This window comes from Saccostrea cucullata, unplaced genomic scaffold (assembly GCF_032062105.1).
Source record: "Saccostrea cucullata isolate Sc308-1 unplaced genomic scaffold, CSIRO_AGI_Scuc_v1 ctg40, whole genome shotgun sequence".
NCBI lineage: Eukaryota > Metazoa > Mollusca > Bivalvia > Ostreida > Ostreidae > Saccostrea > Saccostrea cuccullata.
Genome location: NW_026933337.1, coordinates 511,365 through 536,159, shown reverse-complemented (window position 1 = coordinate 536,159; position 24,795 = coordinate 511,365). Strand labels below are relative to the sequence as shown.

The window sequence follows — 24,795 nt, the reverse complement described above, 5'->3', positions numbered from 1 at the left end:
AGCATCGAGCCCGATGGTCAAAAGAAAAACAAGGGAATATAGAAAAAAGCTTTTGTGTGAATGGTCATTGAAATAATGGTTAATCATTGATAACACTTAGTCTATATGTTGTGAATATATCGAAAGACATGGTTTAGTGCTTTAATATTAAATACATTTCAGTTTTTTTTCTTAAAAAAAAAAAAACAGTCTTCTGTATCAAATACTCGGCCTATTCATGGGGGGGGGGGGGGCAAAAGCTAATTTTTACATAGGTGCTTGGGTTTTCGTTTATGAAAATGTATACTGGTGTCTCATTATATCGCGGTACTTAATTCTTTTGCATAAAAAGTGTTATTCCAATTTTTTACTTTAACTTATATCAATTGATATTTATAATTCTAACTTTGGCCTCACTTTTTAGAGTTCTATTATTTTCCAAACATGCATCGTTAATTTGTGGTCTATTTTTAAAACAGGAAGTCTAATTTACCTCCTAAATTGGAGAGTCTCATTGTATCGCGGTATGGGAAAACATGGAAACTTGTAGATGACATGGACTTCAATTTTTATTTTGGAATTTACGATGTAATTCTAAATGAAAAATAAACAATTTTACAAACTAAAGACATTTAAAACGTGAGCTTTATTATAATTTTACTAGGTTATAATTCAATGGTCAAAATTTAATATTTACATTTGCAAATGTTTTCCTTTATATAACACTGCTGAAAGGAATGCGTATCTATAACTGTATAAATACAGGTATGGGGTCAAGAGGTCATAGATGTGCGTATGGATAATCGTTTGACGTAATTTCTCAGTGACGTCATAAAGGGTCGACGCGCGTTCAGTGGATTACAATACTTGCCGTTTGATTTGAAAAATAATGCATTTCACACGTTAAAAGTCACAATCAGGCAAATATATATGAATAAGTCACAAATGTAAAAATAAGTAATAAGGTATCATTTTAAAACATTTTTCGGGCTATATATACGGTAAAACTTGGTACGAGATTAAATTCATCATAAAGCCCTTCGGGCTTTATGGAATTTAATCTCGTGACCAACCCGTATTTATATCCCGATAGATGTTTAAAAATGATACCTAATTTCTTAATAAAAACGGGACTTGAAATCTACAAAATTACGTTTTATATGAATTTTTTTTTTCAAACGGATGTTCCATACTTTTAAATCATCGAAAATGTCAACATATAGACAACATACATATTGTCCATCAACAAAAAGAATATACACTATGTTATTATGTATCCAATTTTTTGCGATATACCGCGATACAACGAAACCCGCGATATAATCACAGGCACCTGAAGTATGGATAATACCCCCCCCCCCTTTTTTTTTAATGAAAATAAAAATGTAAGAGGGTATAATACCTCGAAAATAAAATTTCCCCGTCAAACACATCTATATGTCGTTATATGCAAGCAGATTGAACTTTTTCTCACGTTTAAAAAATGGCCCTATTCGGTATAATAAAAATACTCAAGGTAAGAAACAAAAATTGTAAACAAACAGGGGTGCCCCACTTCGAGACAGATTTCCAAGGTAATAACAGTGTTACCTATCATAAACTCTGTCTGGAAGATGTTCTTTTACTAGTCTCTTTAACCTAAACCCCGCTGTAAGCGTTTGATATGCCGTAAGCGGACGATTTTTTAATCGGATACATGAAATTTTCTCCATTGACAGCTTTGGAGGAGGTTTTGGTGTTGCTGATCCGTTTCGCCTTATCTGATTGGTTAATTGTAATACAGTTTAAATATCTAACCAATCAGATAAGGCGAAACAGAAAAGCAGCCCCAAAACCTCCTTTAACGCTGCCAATGGAGAAAATTTTATGTATCCGATTAAAAAATCGTCCGCTTACGGCATATCAAACGCTTACAGCGGGGTTTAGGTTAAAGAGACTAGTAAAAGAACATCTTCCAGACAGAGTATTTGCAAAAGTATGATAGGTAACACTGTTATTACCTTGGAAATCTGTCTCGAAGTGGGGCACCCCTGTTTGTTTACAATTTTTGTTAGCTCTACTGGTCAGAGACCAGAAGAGCTTATGCGATAGTAATGCGTCCGTCGTCCGTCCGTCCGTCCGTCTGTCTGTCCGTCTGTCTGTAAACAATTTTTCAAAATGCTACTCCTCGTACAGTTTTGGTCTGATTTCAATATAACTTGGCACACAAGTAGAATACACTAAGATACATAATTCTGTGTATCGGTTTTTGATTTCTTTGAACCGTGTTGCCGTGGTTACTAAAAATAGAAATTTCTGTGAAAATCTTTCAAAATGCTACTCCTCCTACAGTTTTGATCTGATTTCAATATAACTTGGCACACAAGTAGAAAACACTAAGATGCATGATTCTGTGTATCGGTTTTTGATTTCCATAAACCGTGTTGCCGTGGTTACTAAAAATAGAAATTTCTGTGAAATTCTTTAAAAACGCTACTCCTCCTACAGTTTTGGTCTGATTTCAGTATAACTTAGCACACAAGTAGAATACACTAAGATACATAATTCTGTGTATCGGTTTTTGATTTCGATGAACGGTGTTGCCATGGTTACTAAAAATAGAAATTTCTGTGAAATTCTTTCAAATGCTATCCTCCTACAGTTTTGGTCTGATTTCAGTACAATTTGGCACACAGGTAAAATACACTAAGATACATAATTCTGTGTATCGGTTTTTGATTTCGATGAACGGTGTTGCCCTGGTTACTAAAAATAGAAATTTCTGTGAAATTCTTTCAAAATGCTACTCCTCCTACAGTTTTGGTCTGATTTCAGTACAATTTGGCACACAAGTAAAATACACTAAGACACATAATTCTGTGTATCGGTTTTTGATTTTGATGAACGGTGTTGCCATGGTAACTAAAAAAATAAATTTCTGTGAAACATTTTCAATTGCTATTCCTCCTACAGTTTTGGTCTGATTTCATATAACTTGGCACACAAGTAGACTACACTAAGAAACATAAATCTGTGTATCGGTTTTTGATTTCGATGAACCGTGTTGCCGTGGTTACTAAAAATAGAAATGTCTTTAAAATTGTTTCAAAATGCTACTTCTCCTACAGTTTTGGTCTGATTTCAATATGACTTGGCACAGAAGTAGACTACACTAAGAACATAAAGAGACTTTATCAACGATCATTATTCTATTTATTGCTGTTGTAAAGTTTCAAATCCCAGCGGCTTAAGTACTTTTCTCTTCATTTGCTATAAGTACAAACCAGTAGAGCTTCAGTCTCAACAGAGACTTCTGGTTTCTTACCTTGAGTATTTTTATTATACCGAATAGGGCCATTTTTTAAACGTGAGAAAAAGTTCAATCTGCTTGCATATAACGACATATAGATGTGTTTGACGGGGAAATTTTATATTTTCGAGGTATTATACCCTCTTACATTTTTATTTTCATTAAAAAAAAGGGGGGGGGGGGTATTATCCATACTTCAGGTGCCTGTGGTTTTGCCTGGGAGAGGGACATGGATTTTACACCTTATATCAAAATACATGTGAAATATTAGCTAAATAGCGCTACTTATATGTCCGAATGTTTTAAATAATATTTCGCTTACGTATTCTATGTTCTTCAAAGTCTGGCATAGGCGATTACTGAGGATTAATCTGAGATCTTTTTTCTGGAAATCTGTAAGAAGAGGTTCCCGAACGGTATCTTGCTAGTGAAAAATGTGTGGCTTTGATTTGATACAGATTACGATTGTGTGGAAAAATACAATTTGTCGGTAAGGGGACGACCATTTGATTCTGAGGGGGAGGCCTGGCAGATTTTGGAAATAAATAATCTGTCCCTGAAAATGTTGAAAATAAATAATCCGTCCTCCTCTGCAAAGAAAATAAATAATCTGACCTTGACTTATGGTATTTAAATATTGTGAAAATACCTTTTTATTTCCGTGTAATTTAACCTCAGAATCTTCAATTCAGCATTTTTTTTTGGCTCGCTTTGCTCGCCATTTTAGAACCAAATAATATTCAAAATCAGATTACTTGACTGGATACTTGTAGTCAGTTGATCAACATGACAATGTGCACTCAGTAGATGTGATGAATCGCTTTAATTACAAGCCAATTCTTAAACACCACAAAAGATAAATTTTCTTGTCAAAGAATTATACTTCCCGATAAATTAATGCAAAGTATACAGTGGCGGATTTAAGGAAGGCATACATGTGTACGACCCCTTCCCTAAAATTTCAAAGTATGATTTGAATTATATGAATATTGCCCTACTTTTAGTACAATACCAATATTTTTGTGCCTAGTTTTACTCTTAAAATACACAAAAACCCAAGAGCTTCAGGGGGCTTCAAATACTCGGCCTATCCAAAGTATGATATGACTAGTATTAATTATGTCATACTTTGGAACATAACTAACCAATTCCTACAAAATTGTGCCAGGTTTTACTCTTAAAATACACAAAAACATACGAGCTTCAGGGGGCTTTGCCCCCTGGACCCCCTTCATTCAAGGTATGATATGACCAATATTAATAATGTCATACTTTGCTACATAATACCGGTAACCAATACCACTATAATTGTCCTGGTTTTACTCTTAAAATACCCGAAAACCCAAGAGCTTCTGGGGAAATTCCCTCCCTTGTCCTCTACCAGTGCTTCGCCCAGGACCCACTCAGGGGGTTCTTAAGGCGGTTCCAGACTTCTTGTCTGAACGAAGTTATACACGCCCCCCATCCTGAATCCGCCTATGGTATATAAATGATTAGTCTTTTTAGAATCAATCGATCAAGGTACCGTAAGACAAAGAAGAAAATAAATAATCTGTCCTCGATAATCTTGAAAATAAATAATCTGTCCTTGACAGGCATGAAAATAAATAATCCGTCTCAAAAAAATTTGCCAGGCCCCCCCCCCCCTCAGAATCAAATGGTCGTCCCCTAAGTTGAACTTCTCACGAAATACTAGTAGTTTGTACCCATTTTTCCCAACCACATTTCGGGTACTCAAGCATACGATATGTGTTTATTTAAATAGGCCTAACAAAATATTGATACATATGCTATATGAAGTTAAAGTTTAAAACCAAAAAGACCTCATAACGCGTTTTAAGCAAAATAAAAAAGGGAATGGTGTTTTTGTCTTGCTCTATGAATCATTTGTAAATTATGTCACACACAAACAAAAAAAGAATCATTTGTTCAATATTCATATTGATACGTGTACATACATGTGTTAAGAATTACATTGTAATTGGTTTGTATATGTATTATAGATAGGGATGTCAAAATTGTCAGTAATTGATATTCGAATATTCGATAGAAGTATTCGAATATATTCGAATATTCGATAAAATAAATATAACTTGCATTATAAAATATATAATATATATAGATAATTTATTTATCTTCACTCTCCTGTCAAGCAGTATAGGTTTTATGCCATTATTTTAGAATGAGAACTCATGTAGAGCTTTGTAAATGCACCTCAATTATTTTCTTTTCTAATTATCAAATATATGAAGAGTATAAATCCAAAATGTAAGTTTTTTTGAAAATTCAAAAGATTCTTTAGTATGTTTTAGATTAATTGAAGGTCTTACTAAAGTATGCATTGATAACTCCTACAAATATATCAATCAGAACAATTATCTATCAGAGAAATATTAAAAACAATTTTGGCCAATTAATTTCATGATAATGATTTTTAATGATATTTATATAAACAAGGGATCCATGTGATTACTGTAAAACTGTGTCCTTACAACAATACAAGCTGATTGTAAGTACTGGACACCCTTATACCACTAATTAAGTGAAAAAATGAATAAATTACTCTAATAGATACACTCTTCAAACCTTTAAGATAATCCAAGAGGTCAGTGTCTTTTAATTTTGTACAAACTTGATTCAATTTCGTTATGAATTTGCCAGGTTTTTCTCTCTTTTTACTGCTTTTACACTTTAAAACGAATATTCGAATCATAAATTTACATTCGAATATCAACTCATCGAATGAATATTCGAATATTCGAATATTCGTTGACATCCCTAATTATAGACAACAAGTATATACTGTTACTCAGTATCTCCATTTATTTATACTCTATAAAATGCATATGGAGGAAATGCTGTCAGAATATACATTTAGAGTGATCGTTCCTACTTTCAATCACGTGACGTCACCAAGAAAGACTACTGTGACGTGGCTAAGGAATAATTCTTTGACGTCACAAACAAAAAATTGGCAGCCATATCAGCTTAATATATAAAAGTGGTGAGTATTTCTATTGCATAAAAATCTTTTAAAATCTCATTGTTATCTTTAAATAATATTACATGTATATTACATATTATCATGTATAATTAATTTATAGAGTGTAATCTGCGAAAATCTGCGATAATTTACGAAGGGACTTGAAATGAAATTTAAAAAATATGAAAGGAGTAAACATGGTTCTGTGCCACGGTTGTGTAGAATAGTAGTGTCATATACCAGAGAAGTGTGATTGGGAGTTATCAAATATTCACAACTAATTATTCAGATATGCGTCAGTATATCAACATCACCCCCCCCCCTTTCATTTTAAAAAAAGTATTTGAATTTTCAGGATACTACACGGTCGGAGATAGAATTCCCCTAGTAACCCCTGCCCATCTTTCAGTTGTATTGTTTTTATGATATCGGATGAAAGCAGTCGTTCTTTATCTGTTTTTAATTGACTTAGTTAATATAAACAAAAATCTCAGAAATCCTAAATACATTATCCCTTTTTAAGCTTTCCTGACGAAGTAGGATGAGATTTATATGGCGTGTTGCTTAAGGCACCTGATCTGACTTATCGTTCCCGTTTCTATTCTATAATTTAATCTAATTTAATAATTAATGCGTTAAATATTTTATACCCCCCCCCCTTGATGTCGGGAGGGTAAAAAGTGATCGGGATGTCCGTGTCACGGTCTGTACGTCGGTCCATTACGCTTTGGGGTACCCATCTCTTATCCGCAAGACCGCAACTCCTCTTATACTACAGAATGAAATTGTTTCTTATGAGACTTTCACAGAATCTTTGTTACATATAAATGGGTGATAATGCCAATATGAACCTCCTACTTCATTTTTTGATCCGACACATATTTCGTGTTTCCCAAAGCAAAACACGGACATTATTCTTATATATATGCCCCTAACCCCAATTGTGATTCAATCACACTCAAATTAGTGACCCTGGTAAGGGGGGGGGGCACAGACAGTAGGTCATAGGTATTAAAAGTATATTAAAATATTCCAAAGATATGTTAAAATTTCTTTTAAAGCCATATATGGCGTATGTATAATGAAAATTATTAGACTAGAATTATAAGAACTTATTATTTGTATCATTACTTTATATAAAGATAGAACTTTTCCGTAAATTACAAAATCTAAGTCAATTGCGTTATAAAGATATCACAATTTAATTTTTCTCCGACTCGGAAGAAAACACAAAAGATTTAAATAACACATTACAGAGAAGATAAAATCGTTTTTTTTTTAGTTGAAACGAGGTGTTCTCCGTGTTCAGAATTGTATGAAAAGTTTTAATCTAAATGTTTTAACTGTATTTCTTTACTTAGTTTTGTATTTTTCAAAATATTTTTTTTTGATCAGTTACGCCATATATGGCTTTAAAATATATCATAATAAGCAAATTCGCTTTCTTTGGAATCTTGATTGTTCAAAATATGTACAAGGAAGACATGAATAAAATTTTACATACTAATGATTGTATAAAGTTCAGTTTTTTTTTCAATGACCACGTGCTTCACGTTGTTGTTCAGAATCCCTATGCATGTTCATACATGGTTGGTTATATCATGAACCATAGAGGCTATTGCGGAATCACAATTGGGGAGGGGGGCAAAATTTTACAGAAAGATTAAGAAATTATTTCTAAAAATATTTTGAACAAGATGTGTTTCTGAAATACTATGCGCCCGGCGGCAACAACATTTTGAAAAAGCTATATTTAGCATATGTGTCACAGTCAAGGTCACAAGGCCATTGACTTTGGTGTCATTTGAAAGAACTTGAATTGTAAAGTATGGATACCAAATATGAAGTCTCTATCTTTTGTGATTCAAAAGTTGTGGCAAAGGTACGAAAAAACTATTTTTAGCATGCAGGTCACAGTCAAGGTCACAAGGTCATTGACCTTGGTGTCATTTGAAAGAACTTAATTAGTGAAGTATGCATACCAAATATGAAGTCTCAATCTTTTCATGGTTCAAAAGTTATGGCGAAGGTTAAAGTTTGCAGATAAAAAGCTATTTTTAGCATATAGGTCACAGTCAAGGTCACAAGACCATTGACCTTGGTGTCATTTGAGTATGCATTCTAAACACGAAGTCTCTTATTTTTCATGGTTCAAAAGTTATGGCGAAGGTTAAAGTTTGCAGACAAACAAACAAACCAATATACGCCCCGGATCTATCAATCCTGGCGCATAAAAAGCAGAACCAAAATGACTACAATGAGCTGTACTATCTGTTGGTCTTAAGATGGTTAAACATACCTAAAAGGTAACGAGCTTCCCCCCCCCCACACACACACACACCACCACCACCACCACCACCACCACCCTGGTAATTTCTTAAAGTTAAGAGATACGGACACCAGTTTGAATACCCGCTGAAATTATTTTTATGCCCCCGTAAACGAAGTTTCGGGGGTATATAGTTTTTGTCGTGTCCGTTCGTCTCTCTGTCTCTCTGTTTGTCTGTTTGTCCGCGAAAACTTTAACCCTGCCCATAACTTTTGATTTAGTGGAGCTATGACTTTCATATTTCACATGTATATTCCTTGTGACAAGATCTTTCTTTGGGTACCACCAAGTTTGACCTTTTGACCTTGACCTTGGAGTTTGACCCACTTTTACATGAAAATTTTAAACTTTTACTTTGGCCATATCTTTTGAACAGTAGATACCAAGACATTTATACTTCACATATGTAATCTTTGTTGAAAAACCTTTCATTGGATACCAACAACCTTGACCCTTTGATCTTGACCTTGTAGATTTCCGTACTTGTGAAAAAAACTCTAACCTTGGCCATAACTTTTGAACGGTAATGGCTAGGGCTTACATACTCTACATAAGTATTCTATGTTGCAAGAGCTTTCATCTGATATCAATTACATTGACTTTTTGCAGATTTTTGTACTTATGTCACAGCAGGTGTGGCACGATAAAGAAAAAAAAAATTTGCAGCCCTTCACCGGCAATTTGTGAAATATTCTGGAGAGGGACGTTACTTTCAAATTTCACAATTGTTTTCCAGTAAGAATACCCTACTTTTGTTACTAATTAAATAAATTTGCATTTAAGAAAAGTTTAATCTTCGCTATGTTGCCATACGGGGGCATCAGTGTTTCACAAACACATCTTGTTATCAATTTCTTTTGTAGGACACCTAGGATACCTAATGGATCTGGGCGTAATTGAGGTAACCTTTAACATGTTTCTAGAAGTGATTCAAGTCAAGTTTTTAATTGATACTTAGCAACATACGGGTTTGTGCAAAGGCATAATACATATAAGATGATTTCGTGTTGCATTTTTCCGTGTTTTAATACTTTTTGAAATCACAAGTAAATCGGGTATTTTTCTTTCATAAATCTAGAAATTGATGAGGGAGGGGGGCGTCGATTATGAATACATGTATTCTGAATATTGGATAAACATTTGTGGATATTTTTTTTTGGGGGGGGGGGGTCGCTGTTCGCGTTTATGAAGCATTACATTGTATTACACAATAAAAATGACAAGATGCGAAAGCCTTTTGGTATCAAAATTGAAGTAAAGTGTCTATTCGTAAACAAATGAGAGAGAACATGAACTTAACATGGATTAAAGATTACTTTTTACAGATATGCATTTCACACTGGAATAATTACGGCTCATGTTTTTAAAACTAAAAATATGTACAGTACTTTTCGAAATTCAAATGAAATCAATTTAAGTTTTTTTTTCTATTCACAAATGCATGCGTTTACTTTATACAAAATATATTCCAGGGCCTCATTTATAAAAGAACTAAATCAGACAAATAATAATTTTCTCTTTTAGACGGACGGAGAGACTCAGAGTAAATTTTAGTCCTCTACCACTTTCACCAGTAGGGGACAAAAAAAAAAGTGACTGGCAAAAAAAAAAAAGAAAGAAAGAAATCATTATCCTTAGCCTAGAAATTTGTTAAATTCAGCTGAAATCAATTTGACATTTTTACATGTAAACAAATGTGCCTCTCTAACATGTTTAAAACAATATATTCCTGCAATATAATTCGTACTTTATTAAGTTTATTTTACAGGAAGAAGACGATGAAGTGGAGCAAGAGCCAGTAGTCACCCATATACTACCCAGAAGGGAGCTGGTAGGCATCTACAATTATATATATCGGCAGTAATGCAAGTATCGGCACGCAAAGTTCGTATGTATTATCGGCACACAAAGTTCCTATGTTCTTTACACATGATCTATTCCATATCATTTTAGCTCAACTGATCTGAAAGCTCAATTGAGCTTTTCTGATCAAATTTTGCCTGGTGTCCGTCTGTCTGTCTGTCCATCTGTGAACTTATAACATTTTCAACTACTTCTTAAGGAAACTAATTTAACCAAATTTGTTACAAAGCATTCTGGGTGGATAGGAAATTCAATTTTATTTAAATTCAAGTTAGAACTAGTCATGCCCCCCTCTCCATTATAAAGTTATAGTTAATCATATGAATATGAAAGCAATTTCTTGGGCAGTTTAGATTCAATTTGTTCAAATATGATATTTGGAGCTAGAAAAGGCGTTTTATATATGAATGTATATCAAAAAAGATATTGGCTGATGAAACATGGCACATTGACAAGAACATTTTGACTCAGATGAGCGACGTGGTCCATGGACCTCTTGTTATGCATGTATAATCATCTGTAATCTGCCAACCCTACATTATACACCATACGCAAAAATTTTGGATTTTCCCCCAGGTATATATTGCATTTACACTGCATTAAGAGGAAAACTATTTTGTGTCTCCGTTATCGAAGATTCGGGCGTATATAGCTTGTGCCCGTCCCGTCTGTCTGTCTGTCTGTTTGTCCACTTTTTCCGCACAAACTTATACTTCGCCCATAAGCTTTAAGTACATGTAGGTGGAGCTATGGCTTTCATATTTCACAGGTGTATTCCTTGTGACAAAATCTATCTCCGGGTACCACTAAATTAGACCTTTCACCTGTGTATTCACTATGACAGGGTCTTTCATAGGGTAAAAAGGTATTTGACCTAATGACCTTGACCTATGAGTTTGACAACTTTTAAAAAAACTTTAACCTTGACCATAACTTTTTAACCGTTAGGACTAGGAATTTCATATTTCACAGGTGTATTCCTTTATGAAAAGACCTTCTTTGGATACCAACAATTTTGACCTTTTAATTTTGACCTTGAAATTTGACTTGGATTTGAGAAACTTTAATTCTCGCCATAAACGGCCATACGGCAGCATCAGTGTTTCACAAACACATCTTGTTTGTTTAATAAATCTTTTTTCTTGTTTCTTTGACTTCTCTCTATTCTCAGACCTCCACTTCCACTATGATCAGGATGCACATAGCTAGAGATGTGCTAATGGAGAGCAGCTACGAAAGGATTAGACCAGTAAGCTCTTCTTTTCTGTACAACCAGTAAAAATGCATCGACTACCATTGCTTTTGGAAATCGAAATTTTGGTTTACAAAGTGGTCTAGATAACACTTATTGAAAGAAAAAGAATTATCAATTGCAAAAGAGTAATTTCAGAATGAAGTAAGGTACATGTACCTTTCGATATCTAACTGTGTGACTTGAAAATTTATTGATTGAAGATATTGTTTTATGTTTACACTAGTCGTCAACTGCCGTTATCATGCCCACCATTTCTGAGGATATAGAAGAACTGGAAAAGGTAATCACGCTTGCGCACTAACCAATTTACAATTATCAATAAAATTGTGTATTTTCTATGTATGTACCAAGAGAGAAAGGTCTTAACCAAAATGAATTGTTTGAATTTTTTGTATGATTAGAGTTTTCTTTTATATATATCATACCCACAAACACTTGACTATATGTATTTTTTTATTTAAAAAAAACTACCTATTAATGAAATGATAAATGTGACGGAATCATTAGAGGGTTGTCGATTGCATATACCAGGTAAATATATTTTAATAAGAAAGCTATGTAAAGTCAAGTGCCTGTGATCATAACAGAAGCGTCTTATGCATGTCGCCCGCGTGGCGTAGTGGTTAGGACGTCTTCTCTAGACGCGCGAGGTAAGGAGTTGATCCTTACGTCGCAGATTCGAATCTCACTGTTGGACGTGGAGACCGGTCATTTGGATGATAAACCGAGGTCCCGTGACGCATTAGGTGCTGGCACGAAAAAGATCCCTCACTGCTCAATGACCTTAAGTACCGAGAATAGGAAAGAATTTGCAACTCTCCACCGGCAAGTGGTGGCCTCTCAATATGAGTGAAAAATTCTCTAGAGGGACGTTAAACAACATACAATCAATCAATCTGATGAGATTATAGCTCTTATATCTATATTCTACTGAACTTATAAATTAAGGTTGTTTTATCTTTAAGACCTCACCAATTCCATCCAGAACTGGGATTTCTAGAGATAGTATTGAAGAGGAGGTAACGTATTCCTAAAGTTTTCACTATTAAAAAGTGTGTTTATTCTCCCTGTAATATTGTTGAGTCTTTCATAGGATGTTTGTATAAACCATAACCATGTTCAAAGCTCAATTTAATGAATTTATATTCAGGATCATTCCAAGACATTCAGTTTATGACATATTTCACATACAGGCTAGGAGACTGTCTCTAACGGCCATACACAGTGCCTTCTCTGCGGCGGTATCAGTGTCTGAGGGGGGATGCAGGGCAAGTTTTAAGGTTAGAAAACGTGAATTAATTTGCAAAAAATAAAATTCATAAATTTGGTGGTCAAGTCCTGTTTTTTAAAGAACATATTTTTAAATAATTTTTTTTCTCAATATTAAAGTTTGAAAAAAAAGGATGGAGTTGAAATTTTATTCAATAAATTTAATTAATATATTGAAATAATTACTCCTTCAATAATGATATGATCTTTATTTTATATTAAAAAAAATCTTATTTCAGCCGAAGCGTAACATCTTTAGAGGCCTGCTTTCCTGCTTTCGAGCTTGTTTTGGTCGTGCCAGGGATTAATTCAAAATAACAGTATTTTTTTTCTCAAGAACAACCTGGCCTTTGAGGTCATTTTTTTTCTCAAGAAAACAATTTGATAAATTAAAAAGAGATCACGATAGAGATATTAAAAATAACAGTTAATACAGCAATTTTTTTTTCTCAAGAACAACTTGGCCTTTGGGGTTGTTTTTTTTTCTCAAGAAAACAATTTGATGAATTGAAAAAAAAAAATATCATCATTGATTGATCCAGAGGATAAGATTTTTTATATTTTTTTTGATATATCTTATATAGGGGTAGACGAAATTTGCTCAGAGCATGGAGCACTCCGATTTTTAAATTTTTTTAATTATTTTTTTTATTATTTTTTGTAACAATATTTATAATATTTTATCTCCAAGGTTATGGAGATGAAATTTCAAGATTTTAAGTTTTTTTCCAATGAAGATACATACTTGTTTATACACTTTGTATAGTTTATGAAAATCAATAAAAATCGACAATTTTGTGGTCTTATGCATATAAAGACACATTCTCTTTTAAAATTCATTTAAATAACTAGCAACACAACTATGCAAGGCACCACTGAGTTGTTTTACCTTATATTTAGTTTAATTAAGTTCACCATTTGTATACCACGACCAAACCCCTTATTGCAGAGCTGCTTATGGTAGTTACATTTTTTTAATACTAAAAATTATTTCACATTAAACAGTTGCCAAGTTAAAAACAGACTTATCCTTGATATTTTACATCAATATTGCTTAATTTTATATGATGGTAAAATTTGAATTTTTTTTGTATTTTTTTTTTAAACTTCTACGCACAGTATTCACAGGCAAAGTACAAAGTTCAAAGGTCATGAACTTTGAGACCGTCTTTCAGATATTCGAGTGACAGCAAATGTAAAGGTATGTATCATATAAGTGGTCAATACTGTGATCCTTTAAATAAGTAATTTTCTTTTAAAATAAAATGCTTGTTTGGTGGCAATTTTCTATAGCAAAAACTCTACAAAATCTGGATGGAAAGAACAGCTAACTGTTTATAAATAGTACTTAGTTAATTACCTTGAAAATTATCTGATCGAATTTCCAATCATACAATTTAGTTTGTATTCCATTGCAATACTAGTTATATACATAAATGAGAATTTTGATATTAAAGCAAATTTAATATAGTGAAGAAATTAAAAAAAAAAAATAGGCATAAAAAATGTAATCTGATAATAAAATAAAGAAAAGATGCGGAGAGGTATAATTTTAATTAAAGATAAAGACTCAAAATTAAGATCTGCTTTGTTCAATGATATTCTAACTGATAAAAATAATGATTTTTAAACTTTTTTATTTAAAAAAAATCATCAGATAAAAAACTAAAATTTAATCATATCCATGTAAAGGAGGGTGGGGTCAATGAATTTATAAATACTTTCAGAAAAACGTATACGACAATATGGAATATTTATGACGTCATAATTAAGTATGCCCCATTGTTACGTCAAAATACTTTGTTGTTAGACACAGACATTGACGTTCTGTAAAGATCATGGGTCTTTTTCAGAGTTGTTTTACCAGAAATACCAAAGTGGGAAGAGATGGAGGCGTACGAGAAAGTGCGGCGAACACTGGTTACAGAGGAAGTAACAAAAAAGAAAAGCGATGTGGCCTTTGATCTTACCTTCGTTTCAGAATCATGGGAAACCCCAAAGATGCCTCCACCGAGATTGCTTAAAAACAAAAAAGGAGATTTTGAGAAATGGAGATGTAAGTACTAGTATATAACCATTTAATGAGTGAACCTGGGATATTTCTTTAACTTTACCTATGTATATACTAGGTAACTAATTTCTTCGAGTTATCGAAATGCTCTTATGGATTTCATATCAAGTTGTGTTTATCACTTGGAAAAAAATTATAATATTTGTAACAATTTCAGAGAATTTTGATTTCCTTTATGTTTAACAGAATCTCAGGAAAAAGCCCAGATCGAGAAACAGGAGAGGACACAGCAGAAGAGAGAAGAGGCCTGTATGCAGAAAGAGATTGAAGTGGCCCACAAGGAGATGGGGAGGCTGGAGAAATATGTCAACATCGATATCGCTGCTGAATAAATGAGACTCTTCTTCATTGACTAAAATTTTAATTTACGCAATTGTTTAAGCTGTAATTTTGAACATTAGAACCAAAGAGGGGACACCCGAGCTCTTTATTTGCTCTGTTTTGGCTTTTAATTTCATCTCTTTCTCTTTTGGCTTTTTGATGTTAATATAAAATTTTCAATTCGCAATGTTGGGCCTTTGAGACAGATCTAAGAGTAGCATTGCAGAACAAAATTGAACTATTCCAAAATATTCACGTCTTTCGGAACTTTGGCCCTATAAATACTCATTCCGTCAGGGATCAGGGATGGGTATTACGTTGGAACACTCATCCCGTCAGTGATCAGGGGTGGAGGTTCCTCGTCAAAAACTTCTAAATTGTAAATGAAGCATCCGTTTAGAGATGTCCAAAAGCTCCGTTGTCCTCTCTTTTCAAAAAGCTGGTATTCAAAGGTTTAATAAACTAATTATTTGAAAGCAATTTAGCATTTTTTCTCTCCTTTTTTTCTTATGCGAAAAGGGTTCGGCCGTCTTTGTATTTGGTGCCAGAAAACATCTTTAAATATAATTAATAAATATAGAACTGCGTTATACGTGAGATGAAGGTGCAGTGTTACATAAAAAATGCACTCGAATTTTCAAAAACTCGCATATCCTGTATAGTTTGTTGTCACGTTCTTGGTGTTTAGTTTGACTGTATTTATAATTATTCATTGGCGGATTAAGAGGGGGCGCCTTGTCCAAAGTATGCGCATTAGATATAATAAATATTTTTTGTCGTGTGGATTTGGGCCCCTACCCCAACTCCAAACTGCCCCCACCTTTCAAGATTCCTACTGGATCCGCCAATGTTATTGCTCATGATTATTTTTTCATTCAAAATATAAAAATTTAACTTTGCTTTGCAAGAAGTAAATCTTCCTAATGTGCAACCGGGGCTCTTTCATTTATAACCCCATCAAACATCCTTATGTTTTAAGCAATTCATGGGCGGATACAGGATTTGTGATTGGGGTATAACTTCTTTCAGGCGGGGGGGGGGGGGGGGGGGGGGGGGGCTTAAGGCTCCCAGTGGGTCCAAGGCAAAGCCCTGTTTGGGTTAAGCCCCCGAAAACTCCTTGATTTTCGTGTATTTTAAGACTTAGGCCTAAAACCTTGCACAAAAAAGGTCTTTGTTAGTTATTTAAAACTATGATATACTTTTTATGCGATAGTTCATAGCAAAGGGAATTCAAGGTTTTCAGACTTGATTTTCAAGGATACTGATGGTTTGAACATATTTTATTGTATAAATACTATACAAATGGTTTGAACACAAGTTCTAACAACTTACTAGGTTCTCACCATACAACTGTCAATATATATACATAAGGAAAATAAGTGAAAAGGAATATTGATGTACAAACAAGTTTGTTAAATTGAAACATACATTTGTTACATAATTATGATAAATATATAATTATATAGATATATAGAGTGTAAGTGTTAGGCAGTAATAGTTAATTAAATCTATAAGAATCTCTTATAAATTTATGAACTGACTCAAAAATATATTTATTGATTTCTACATTTTGTGACTCATCTCCCCACAGAAGTAAATGACAATCAATAATGTTCAATTTGATATTTGGTTTCGTAAGACACAGTAAATCTCTGAATAGCTTTTCTCTAGCATATTGGTACTTATTGCAGACAAAGAAAAAATGATATGGGTCTTCTGGTGTACCACATGAACAGTTAGGACTCTCGATAATGTTTCTTCTATAAAGATCATAATTTAAAATGCAATTGTGTCGTAGTTTAGTATGTATGATATTAAGTCACTATTACCATGGGAGAAATAAGAAGGGGGGTCTGCAGGTTTTTTATGTATGTTATTTTTAAAGCTGCTAACAGATATGCTGTTTCTAGTGGTGATACTCAGACTATTCAATTGGTTTATTGTATCAGGAACAAAAAATTTCTTGAATATTTCAAGTCTACAAAATAGTGTAGTCCTCTCTATTGCGTGTATCGTACTTTGATTCATTACGTCTTGTTGCGGGAAAAATACTTTTTAAATAATCGGGTACTAAGTTATGATGTACCTTGTACATAGTATTAAGTTTTGCTACTTTTCGCCTATCTGCAAGAGGTTCCCATCCTGTTTCTAAATATAATGCATCTCTTGAAGCGATAATTGGTAACCCTGTAATAATTCTTGCAGCATAAAGCTGTACCATTTCTAATCGTTCAACATCTTGTAAAGAACACCCGTCCCAAACTATAGAACAATATTCAAGTAAATCTAATGAATGTTATGTACATTTTAGATAAAGTTTTTCTACCGATATTGTATTTCAGCTTTTTTAAAAGACCTAGTCTTTGGTAAGCCTGTTTAACTATATTGTCTATATGATCAGACCATTTAAGATTTTGGCTCAAAAGTAAACCCAAATGCTTATGAGAGGTTATGTATTCTAGATTACATCGTTGAAATTGTAATTTTGGGAGATAATAATTAGATTTTAATGTAAAGAATAATGCTTTCGTTTTAGATGGGTTAAATTTCATAAGCCATTTGGAAGACCACTTGTCAAGAATATCTAAATCATGATTTAAAGTATATTCAATAGTTGCAACATTATAAGAGGAACTTTGCAACGAGTTGTCATCTGCAAACAATCTACACAATGAAATCATGTTTTCTGATACATCATTCACATAAATCAAAAAAAGTAAAGGACCAAGAACAGATCCTTGTGGTACACCAGCGTTAATGTTTCTGTTAGACGAAAAAATATCTTTGTACATAACTTTCTGTCTTCTATTACATAGATAACTCTCAATCCAGGTAAGAATATTTCCACATAATCCATAAGTTTTTAATTTAAAAAGTAAACCCTTATGCCATACTCTGTCGAAAGCCTTAGACAGATCACAAAATACCATGCAACAAAATTTTCCTTCGTCGATATTCTTAATTATAGTGTGATAAGTTTCAAGTAGTTGGTAAACGGTTGAGTGACCTGGCAAAAAGCCTGCTTGAAATTTGTAGAATAAATTATTCTGATGAAAGTAATTGTACACATGTTTAAAAACAATTCGTTCCATAATTTTGCTAACACAGCTCAACAATGATACCGGTCTATAATTAGTAGCTACTGAAGGATCATCTTTTTTAAACAACGGTAGTACATGAGCGATTTTCCATTTATCTGGAAATATATTTTCTGCCAGCGACTTATTAAATAACCAGCATAGCGGTTTAGACACAGAATTAATAGTAGATTTTAACATCTTGTGGCTTATTGCATCAGGACCTATTGCTTTATTGACAGGGAGTATTGATATTATATCGACAATTTCTTGCTCAGTAATTACTATATCACTTAGTGTGTCATTGCATAGGTAATACTGTGGTGGTAATTGTTTGTTAGAGTCATCAACATTGGATATAGAAGAAAAATACTTATTTAACACATCGACTTTATCATCATCTGAGAAAGCTATATTTTCTTCTCCGCTATCAGAAATGTATTGTATGGGTGGAATATCTTTGTTTGGTTTTACATGAAAAGCATCTCTTAGCATTTTCCAGTATAATTTAGTAGTATTCATTCGCTTCAGATAGCTGAAGGTCCATGTTGTCATAATAATTCGATAGCGCATATTTTTTCATGTTATTGACTTGATTTCTGATTTTTCGATATTCAGCCTTATCCGATTCTTTCTTCGTTTTTCTTGCTATTTTATGTAATCTGTTGCGTATTCTAATATTTTTCCTGAGTACTGAGTCAAACCAAGGTTTATCTTTCGGACGAATTGTGACCGACTTTTCTGGAACACATTTTCGTACAGACGATAGGAAATGAGCAGTAAAGTTTTCCGTAGCAGTGTCAACATCTTGGACGTTATTTATTAAGCTGTCCCAATCGCAATCTTGAATTAAGGAATTGAGTTTTTCAAAATCTGCTTCTTTATATAGCCATACATTTCGCTTATACGCATGATTAATTTTGTAGTTCATGGTGAGACACACATAAGCCGCCCTGTGGTCGCTAAGATTTGCGCTTACATTTAAAGTTCCTGACTCTGTAACGTCAATGCTTTGTGTTGTAAATATTGGGTCAATAAGTGTTCGAGAGGAATGCGTGATTCTCGTTGGCTCGCTGATTCTGTTGATCAGACTACAATTGGATATTATTTCATATATAATATGTGTGTGAGGAGTGCTTAAGAGATCAACATTTATATCACCAACAATTATTATTTTGTCGGAAAGTTCACTTATTTTATCTAAAGACCATGAAAAGTTTCTCCAAAAAGTGGAATCTGCGTGCGGAGGACGATATACGCAACATAAGAAGAGTTGAGAGGTAGGGTTATCAATTTCTAACACGACAGTTTCAATATTGACAGGTTCGAGATCCATTCGTCTGTGAGCTCGAATGTTGTTACTTGTGTAAGTAATGACTCCGCCTCCGAAGGAATTTCGATCTTTGCGAAAAATACAATTAAAACCTTCTAAAGAAATATCACTATTCAAAATTTTGTCATCGAGATGCGTTTCAGTAAAGCACACAATATCAAAATCATTTACTATGGCTTTAAGTGGATCAATTTTGTTTCTGAGACTTCTGATATTTAAGTGTAAAATGTCAAGGACACTTTCATAAGTAGGGCCTGGGTTTGTTTCTATATCACCAGATATTAATAACAAAATAAAAGCAAAAAATTGCATGAAAAGGGATATGTGTACTGACAGATTTTTACCAAAATACAAACTTTTCAACAGAATTTTCCGAGTCACATGTTGGAAAAAGATAAAAATATACGCAGTGAAAGAAAAACAAACATTGACGAGCAAGTTACATACCTACACACAAAGTAAAAAGTTCCAATTGCGGCTCGATATTGCTCTTGTTATAATGTCGGATCTAAAGACATTTATTCGCCGCAAAATGGAAAATTTTGTAAAAAATATACACAGTACATGTATGTATAAAGACTAGGAGTTGAGTCTGAGTTTTTGTAACAGATATGTTGACAGTTGTAGATATATAAACATGAGGTTATATCCAAAGCAAAACATTGAAAACAAATAAAAAGAAATTTACATACGAACAGAAAAAATACTAACAAAAACATCAGAAGGTCTACTATACAAATCTGAATGGGAAGGGACTCATTTGCATGTGTGTTCCCAAACAATACATGACAATAAATCATGATATAAGACAACATAATGATATGCAACATAGAAAAATTATATAAATATGTACAAAGGTCCGTAATAAGTGAATTATAAACTTAATAGTAAGTAAGCAAGTTAATAATCATAGTAATCATTTATTGAGGCTTGATCAATTGACATTGATTGTTAAATCTGTGAACTGACTGCATTTGTCTATAAGCGCATTTGTCTATAATGAATTGTTATATTTTATGAAACAACATGTTGAAACATGAAAGGGAGTGGCAATAACTAAGAAGTGGCTGCTTCGGCGGTGTTGTCCTCGTGTTTGTCTGTGTTGTTTTTCACAACATCCGAGAAAGAGTTGCGGTTGGTTCGATCATTGACAGTTTCTTCGTTTGTTTCGTCGTTATCTGTTTCGGAGTCACTGTTCGCTTGTTCATAAAAGTTAGGTGTGTCAAGGTCATCATGTGACCTAATAATCACTCGTTTGTCATCATGTGTTTTGACGAAAATCTTGCCATCTGTTGTCCAGCATCCCTTTATTTTATGTTTTTTTAGCGCTTGTCTAACTTTTCCGTATAGGATTGCACGTTTCTGGGAATATATTCAGGGCTTCATTGATGTATATTCTGTACCCGTTTTCTTTATTCTCGTTGAACCCTTTGAGGTTAGATTTGTTTTGGTAGATTAAAGCCTTGTCATCGTACCGTACAAACCGTACAATGATATCCCGCGGTCTATCATGGCGTGGAGGGCCAAGTCGATGGAGGTGCTGATAGCAAAATTGTCTAATTTATCGACACCCTCGGGAAGTATAAGTTTATTTGTAATGTTAAGAACAATCTCATTTGTGTTCTCATTTTGCCTCTCCGGAATTCCAGTAAATTTCAAACACGTTTTTCTCGAATATTGCTCTAAATCATCAAGACGAGATTTTAGATCTGATGTTTTAATCTTAAGGATACTGATGCTTAGTAATTTAATAAAATTATCATTTATGATCATTAATTATAAAACCAAATTAAAATATAGCATTATAAATATTAGTCTTGTTATACTTTGAAATACATGCCCCCACCCCCCTCAAATGCACCAGTGAGCATGTTAGGTGTATGGAAATTTTAATGTTTAAGCAATTTAATTTTAATCAATATTTTATTTTTAATTATATCAATGTTAAAATATTTTTTAATTATCTTACAGATCACTAATTTTTTTTTCATTTTCACAGCCAAGGCCTTTTCATAACGAGCCATAGGTTTGCCGATATTTGTATGTCGTTCTGGTTGTTACACAGGCACTTGACGTTACTTATTTTTCTTTTAATAAAAAAAATATACACATATCTAATATTATTATACCTCTGTTTATTTTTTCTATATAAAAATAAGACGAATAAACATGCTATTTTTTCTAAACAGTCTCTACCGTGAAATAGTTTTTGTGCTATTTGCCCATGGTGAATAGTCCTCAAACTATTCAACGGCAGCATTCGATTTCCCTCGCTTTTCATCTCTGAAATTAAAAACTTCTGATTTTACATGGATTGTGACGCGTCTATATTATGACGTAACAAAAGTTAAGTCAGCACCGGTATACATGTAATATGGAATATCATAATTGTGTGTACCCTGGACTCCCAAAAGTTAACAAAAGTTAAGTCAGCATCGGTATAATAAAACACCTATTTACTGACTATTCGGACAATAGCAAGTTTATCGTCCCCCTCGACAGCAAACTATTTCCCTCGGCTGCGCCTCGGGAAATAGTTTGCTGTCTTGGGGAACGATAAACTTGCTATTGTCCTCATAGCCAGTAAATAGGTGTTTAATAAACGTATTATTAGATATGTGTATAATTTTTTTATTAAAAGAAAAAAAAGAAACGTCAAGTGCCTGTGTGTTGTTATTATTTCAGGATATAAAAGTCGCATAAATTGATCTTATGAAAATGAGAATCATGCGGGGTTGGTTGTTTCCGGAACCATAGACGTTGATTCCATTTCGATTTTTCTTTTATTCTCGCAGACATGGTTGATTGCATTCGTATCGCAACAAATGAAATGGAATACAAGTAAAGGGATGATCATGAAGGAAAGCTGAAATGGGGAAATAGCAATGTTGTGAATTTTGGAGTATTTTAAATGATGGATTTGCAGGCAGCTCTTGTTCTTTGGGCTGTAATCTTTGGTAAGACAATGCATTCATTTTTTAGTTTTCGCTAAAACGCACTAAAGCGTTATGGCTTTGCAGAGCATGCAATGCTATCAGTACAACCTACATAGATCTACAGGTTGCTAGTTCCATAGTTATTTTTATATAAGGAGTTAATTTTAGGTATTTGATCAATTTATATGTTGTGATCAACATTGGACCATTAACTTGAACCAAACTCGCAGCACCATGAGACAATGGTATTCTATACAACACAAACAGACAAAAACAATAACATTGCATTGTTTGTTTAAAATATATATAATTTTGTATCCACCCCAAAGCTGGTGACAAATATTAACCACCTCACATCAAAGTTTTCAGCAGACTCGATGCCATACAATAAATACAGCTTAACATGCTTAAGAAAACTGTTGGAAGGTGATAGGTCCCCTATGCTCAGTGTAGTAGTTAGACCATTTTGTTCGGCGTTTATCCTTACATTGCATGTTCAGATCCTAACCTCTGTTGAAAAGTTGATGGCTACTTTCAATGCTTGATCCTTTCAGCTGGGGGAAATATTAAAATGAGCCATTAACTTATCAATAGAGGAATAGTTCAAATCCCATGTGGGACATGGAGACCGGCCCTTCGGTTGAGACTATATAAACCGAGATCCCGTGTTGCAGTAGATATGCTAGCATGAAAAAGGACCCTTACTGCTCAACGGCCATAACTGCTGAGTATAGGACAAAATTTGCAGCTCTACACTGTCAAGTGGCGGCATCTCCATATAAATGAAAAAATTCTCAAGAGGGGCATTAAACAACATGAAAACAAACAAGCAATCCAAGGTTTACATTAATATAAGCTAAATAAACGTTGATTATCTAAGAATATTTCAGAAATTTTATTATTTCAAAGAATATAGGAACTTTGGGATTAGGGGTTAAAACTTGAATATCTGTGTCTTATGTGTAGTAGTGTATAAGATACATGGCATCCTGCTAGCTTGGGCTAGTGGGTTAACCCTTTAGCTCAATTGGTAGAACACTGGACTGGCAAGCCAGAGCGCCAGGTTCAATCCCCAGCAGAGGCACAAAATTCATATGTATGGATGAGAACAGGATCTAAAATACACCAGAATTAGAATTCATAGCTGTTGCTTCTCTGGCTTCTATAAGAAAATGACCATTGAAAGCTCATGATTTTATGTACAATTATGAATTGTTCATTTTTCCAAAATTTATGATTACATCCCAGCAAAAAAATTTCCAAAATTAAATTTATCACGAAATTCATGTAGAAGTATTAAAGCTCTGCTTGTAAGAATGATAGAAGACAGATGCATATATATCGGTACAGTGTAAGGATGCTTGACATACTTAGTATGGGAAGGAGTAAGAGTGAAAAGAAACAGATAAAGGGATGTAGAAATAAGATCTTTGATTTAAATTTCAAATATCTCCACTGTTGTGAGGAGAAAGCACTTCAATTTACTTGTAGGGCATGTTAAAATGTTTATAATGTGCATGGAATAAATACATGTAAAAAGCACTTCATTTTACTTGTAGGGCATGTTAACCTGTGTAATGTGCATGGACTAAATACATGTAAAAAAAAAATTCAAAGAAATAAAAACATAAAATATTATTTCCATTGTTCTGAATGTCTGATTAGCCATAGGCATTCAAAAATAATACAAATTGGTGATGATGCTATAAGAGAATTAATTATTCAAATTCTAAGTGACTTATAAATTTATAAATCTGTGAAACTGTCAAATTTGAAATGTGAAATTTAGCGAAAAGATATAATTTTGTAGGTTTTAATTTTGGATGAAAATTGCTCCTTTTTCATAAGAAAAGAAGCTCTTTTTCTCTGGATAGCTGCAGTTAAAAGTGTATGAACATGCATGTGTGCCAGTTATTGTGTGAATTTATCAGTGATAAAAAGTACACTGTACGGCGGCACAATTTTCCCTATACCCCCCTTCCAATATACATCAAAGGTATCAAATCACATTTTGAAATACTCCCGGCCAAAAATTTAACTCCGTTTTTTTCTGTGTTACTTCATAATTATGATTATCTCATCATAGGAGT

General features: G+C 33.5%; 2 protein-coding genes and 1 long non-coding RNA gene across 6 annotated transcripts in view; all 3 read left to right on the top strand.

Annotated features, from left to right (window-relative positions):
- Window positions 1-12,620: 12,620 nt before the first annotated feature.
- LOC134238036 (uncharacterized) lies at window positions 12,621-13,576 on the top strand. Its single transcript, XR_009985918.1, has 3 exons — window positions 12,621-12,717; window positions 12,892-12,978; window positions 13,207-13,576. It is a non-coding gene; the product is annotated as an uncharacterized LOC134238036 (long non-coding RNA).
- A 1,161-nt stretch (window positions 13,577-14,737) lies between these two features.
- LOC134238034 (uncharacterized) lies at window positions 14,738-15,839 on the top strand. Its single transcript, XM_062720171.1, is given in 3 exon segments — window positions 14,738-14,849; window positions 14,851-15,023; window positions 15,225-15,839. Coding segments are annotated over 3 exon segments (363 nt in total). The 5' UTR covers window positions 14,738-14,805; the 3' UTR covers window positions 15,371-15,839.
- A 6,701-nt stretch (window positions 15,840-22,540) lies between these two features.
- LOC134238026 (low-density lipoprotein receptor-related protein 4-like) overlaps window positions 22,541-24,795 on the top strand; it is a 36,141-nt gene continuing 33,886 nt past the window's right edge. For all 4 annotated transcript variants that reach the window (XM_062720161.1, XM_062720162.1, XM_062720163.1 and 1 more), the window contains exon 1: window positions 22,541-22,726. In XM_062720161.1, coding sequence (XP_062576145.1) covers window positions 22,681-22,726 — 46 coding nt within the window. In that variant the 5' untranslated portion in view covers window positions 22,541-22,680. The remainder of the gene's footprint in view (window positions 22,727-24,795) is intronic.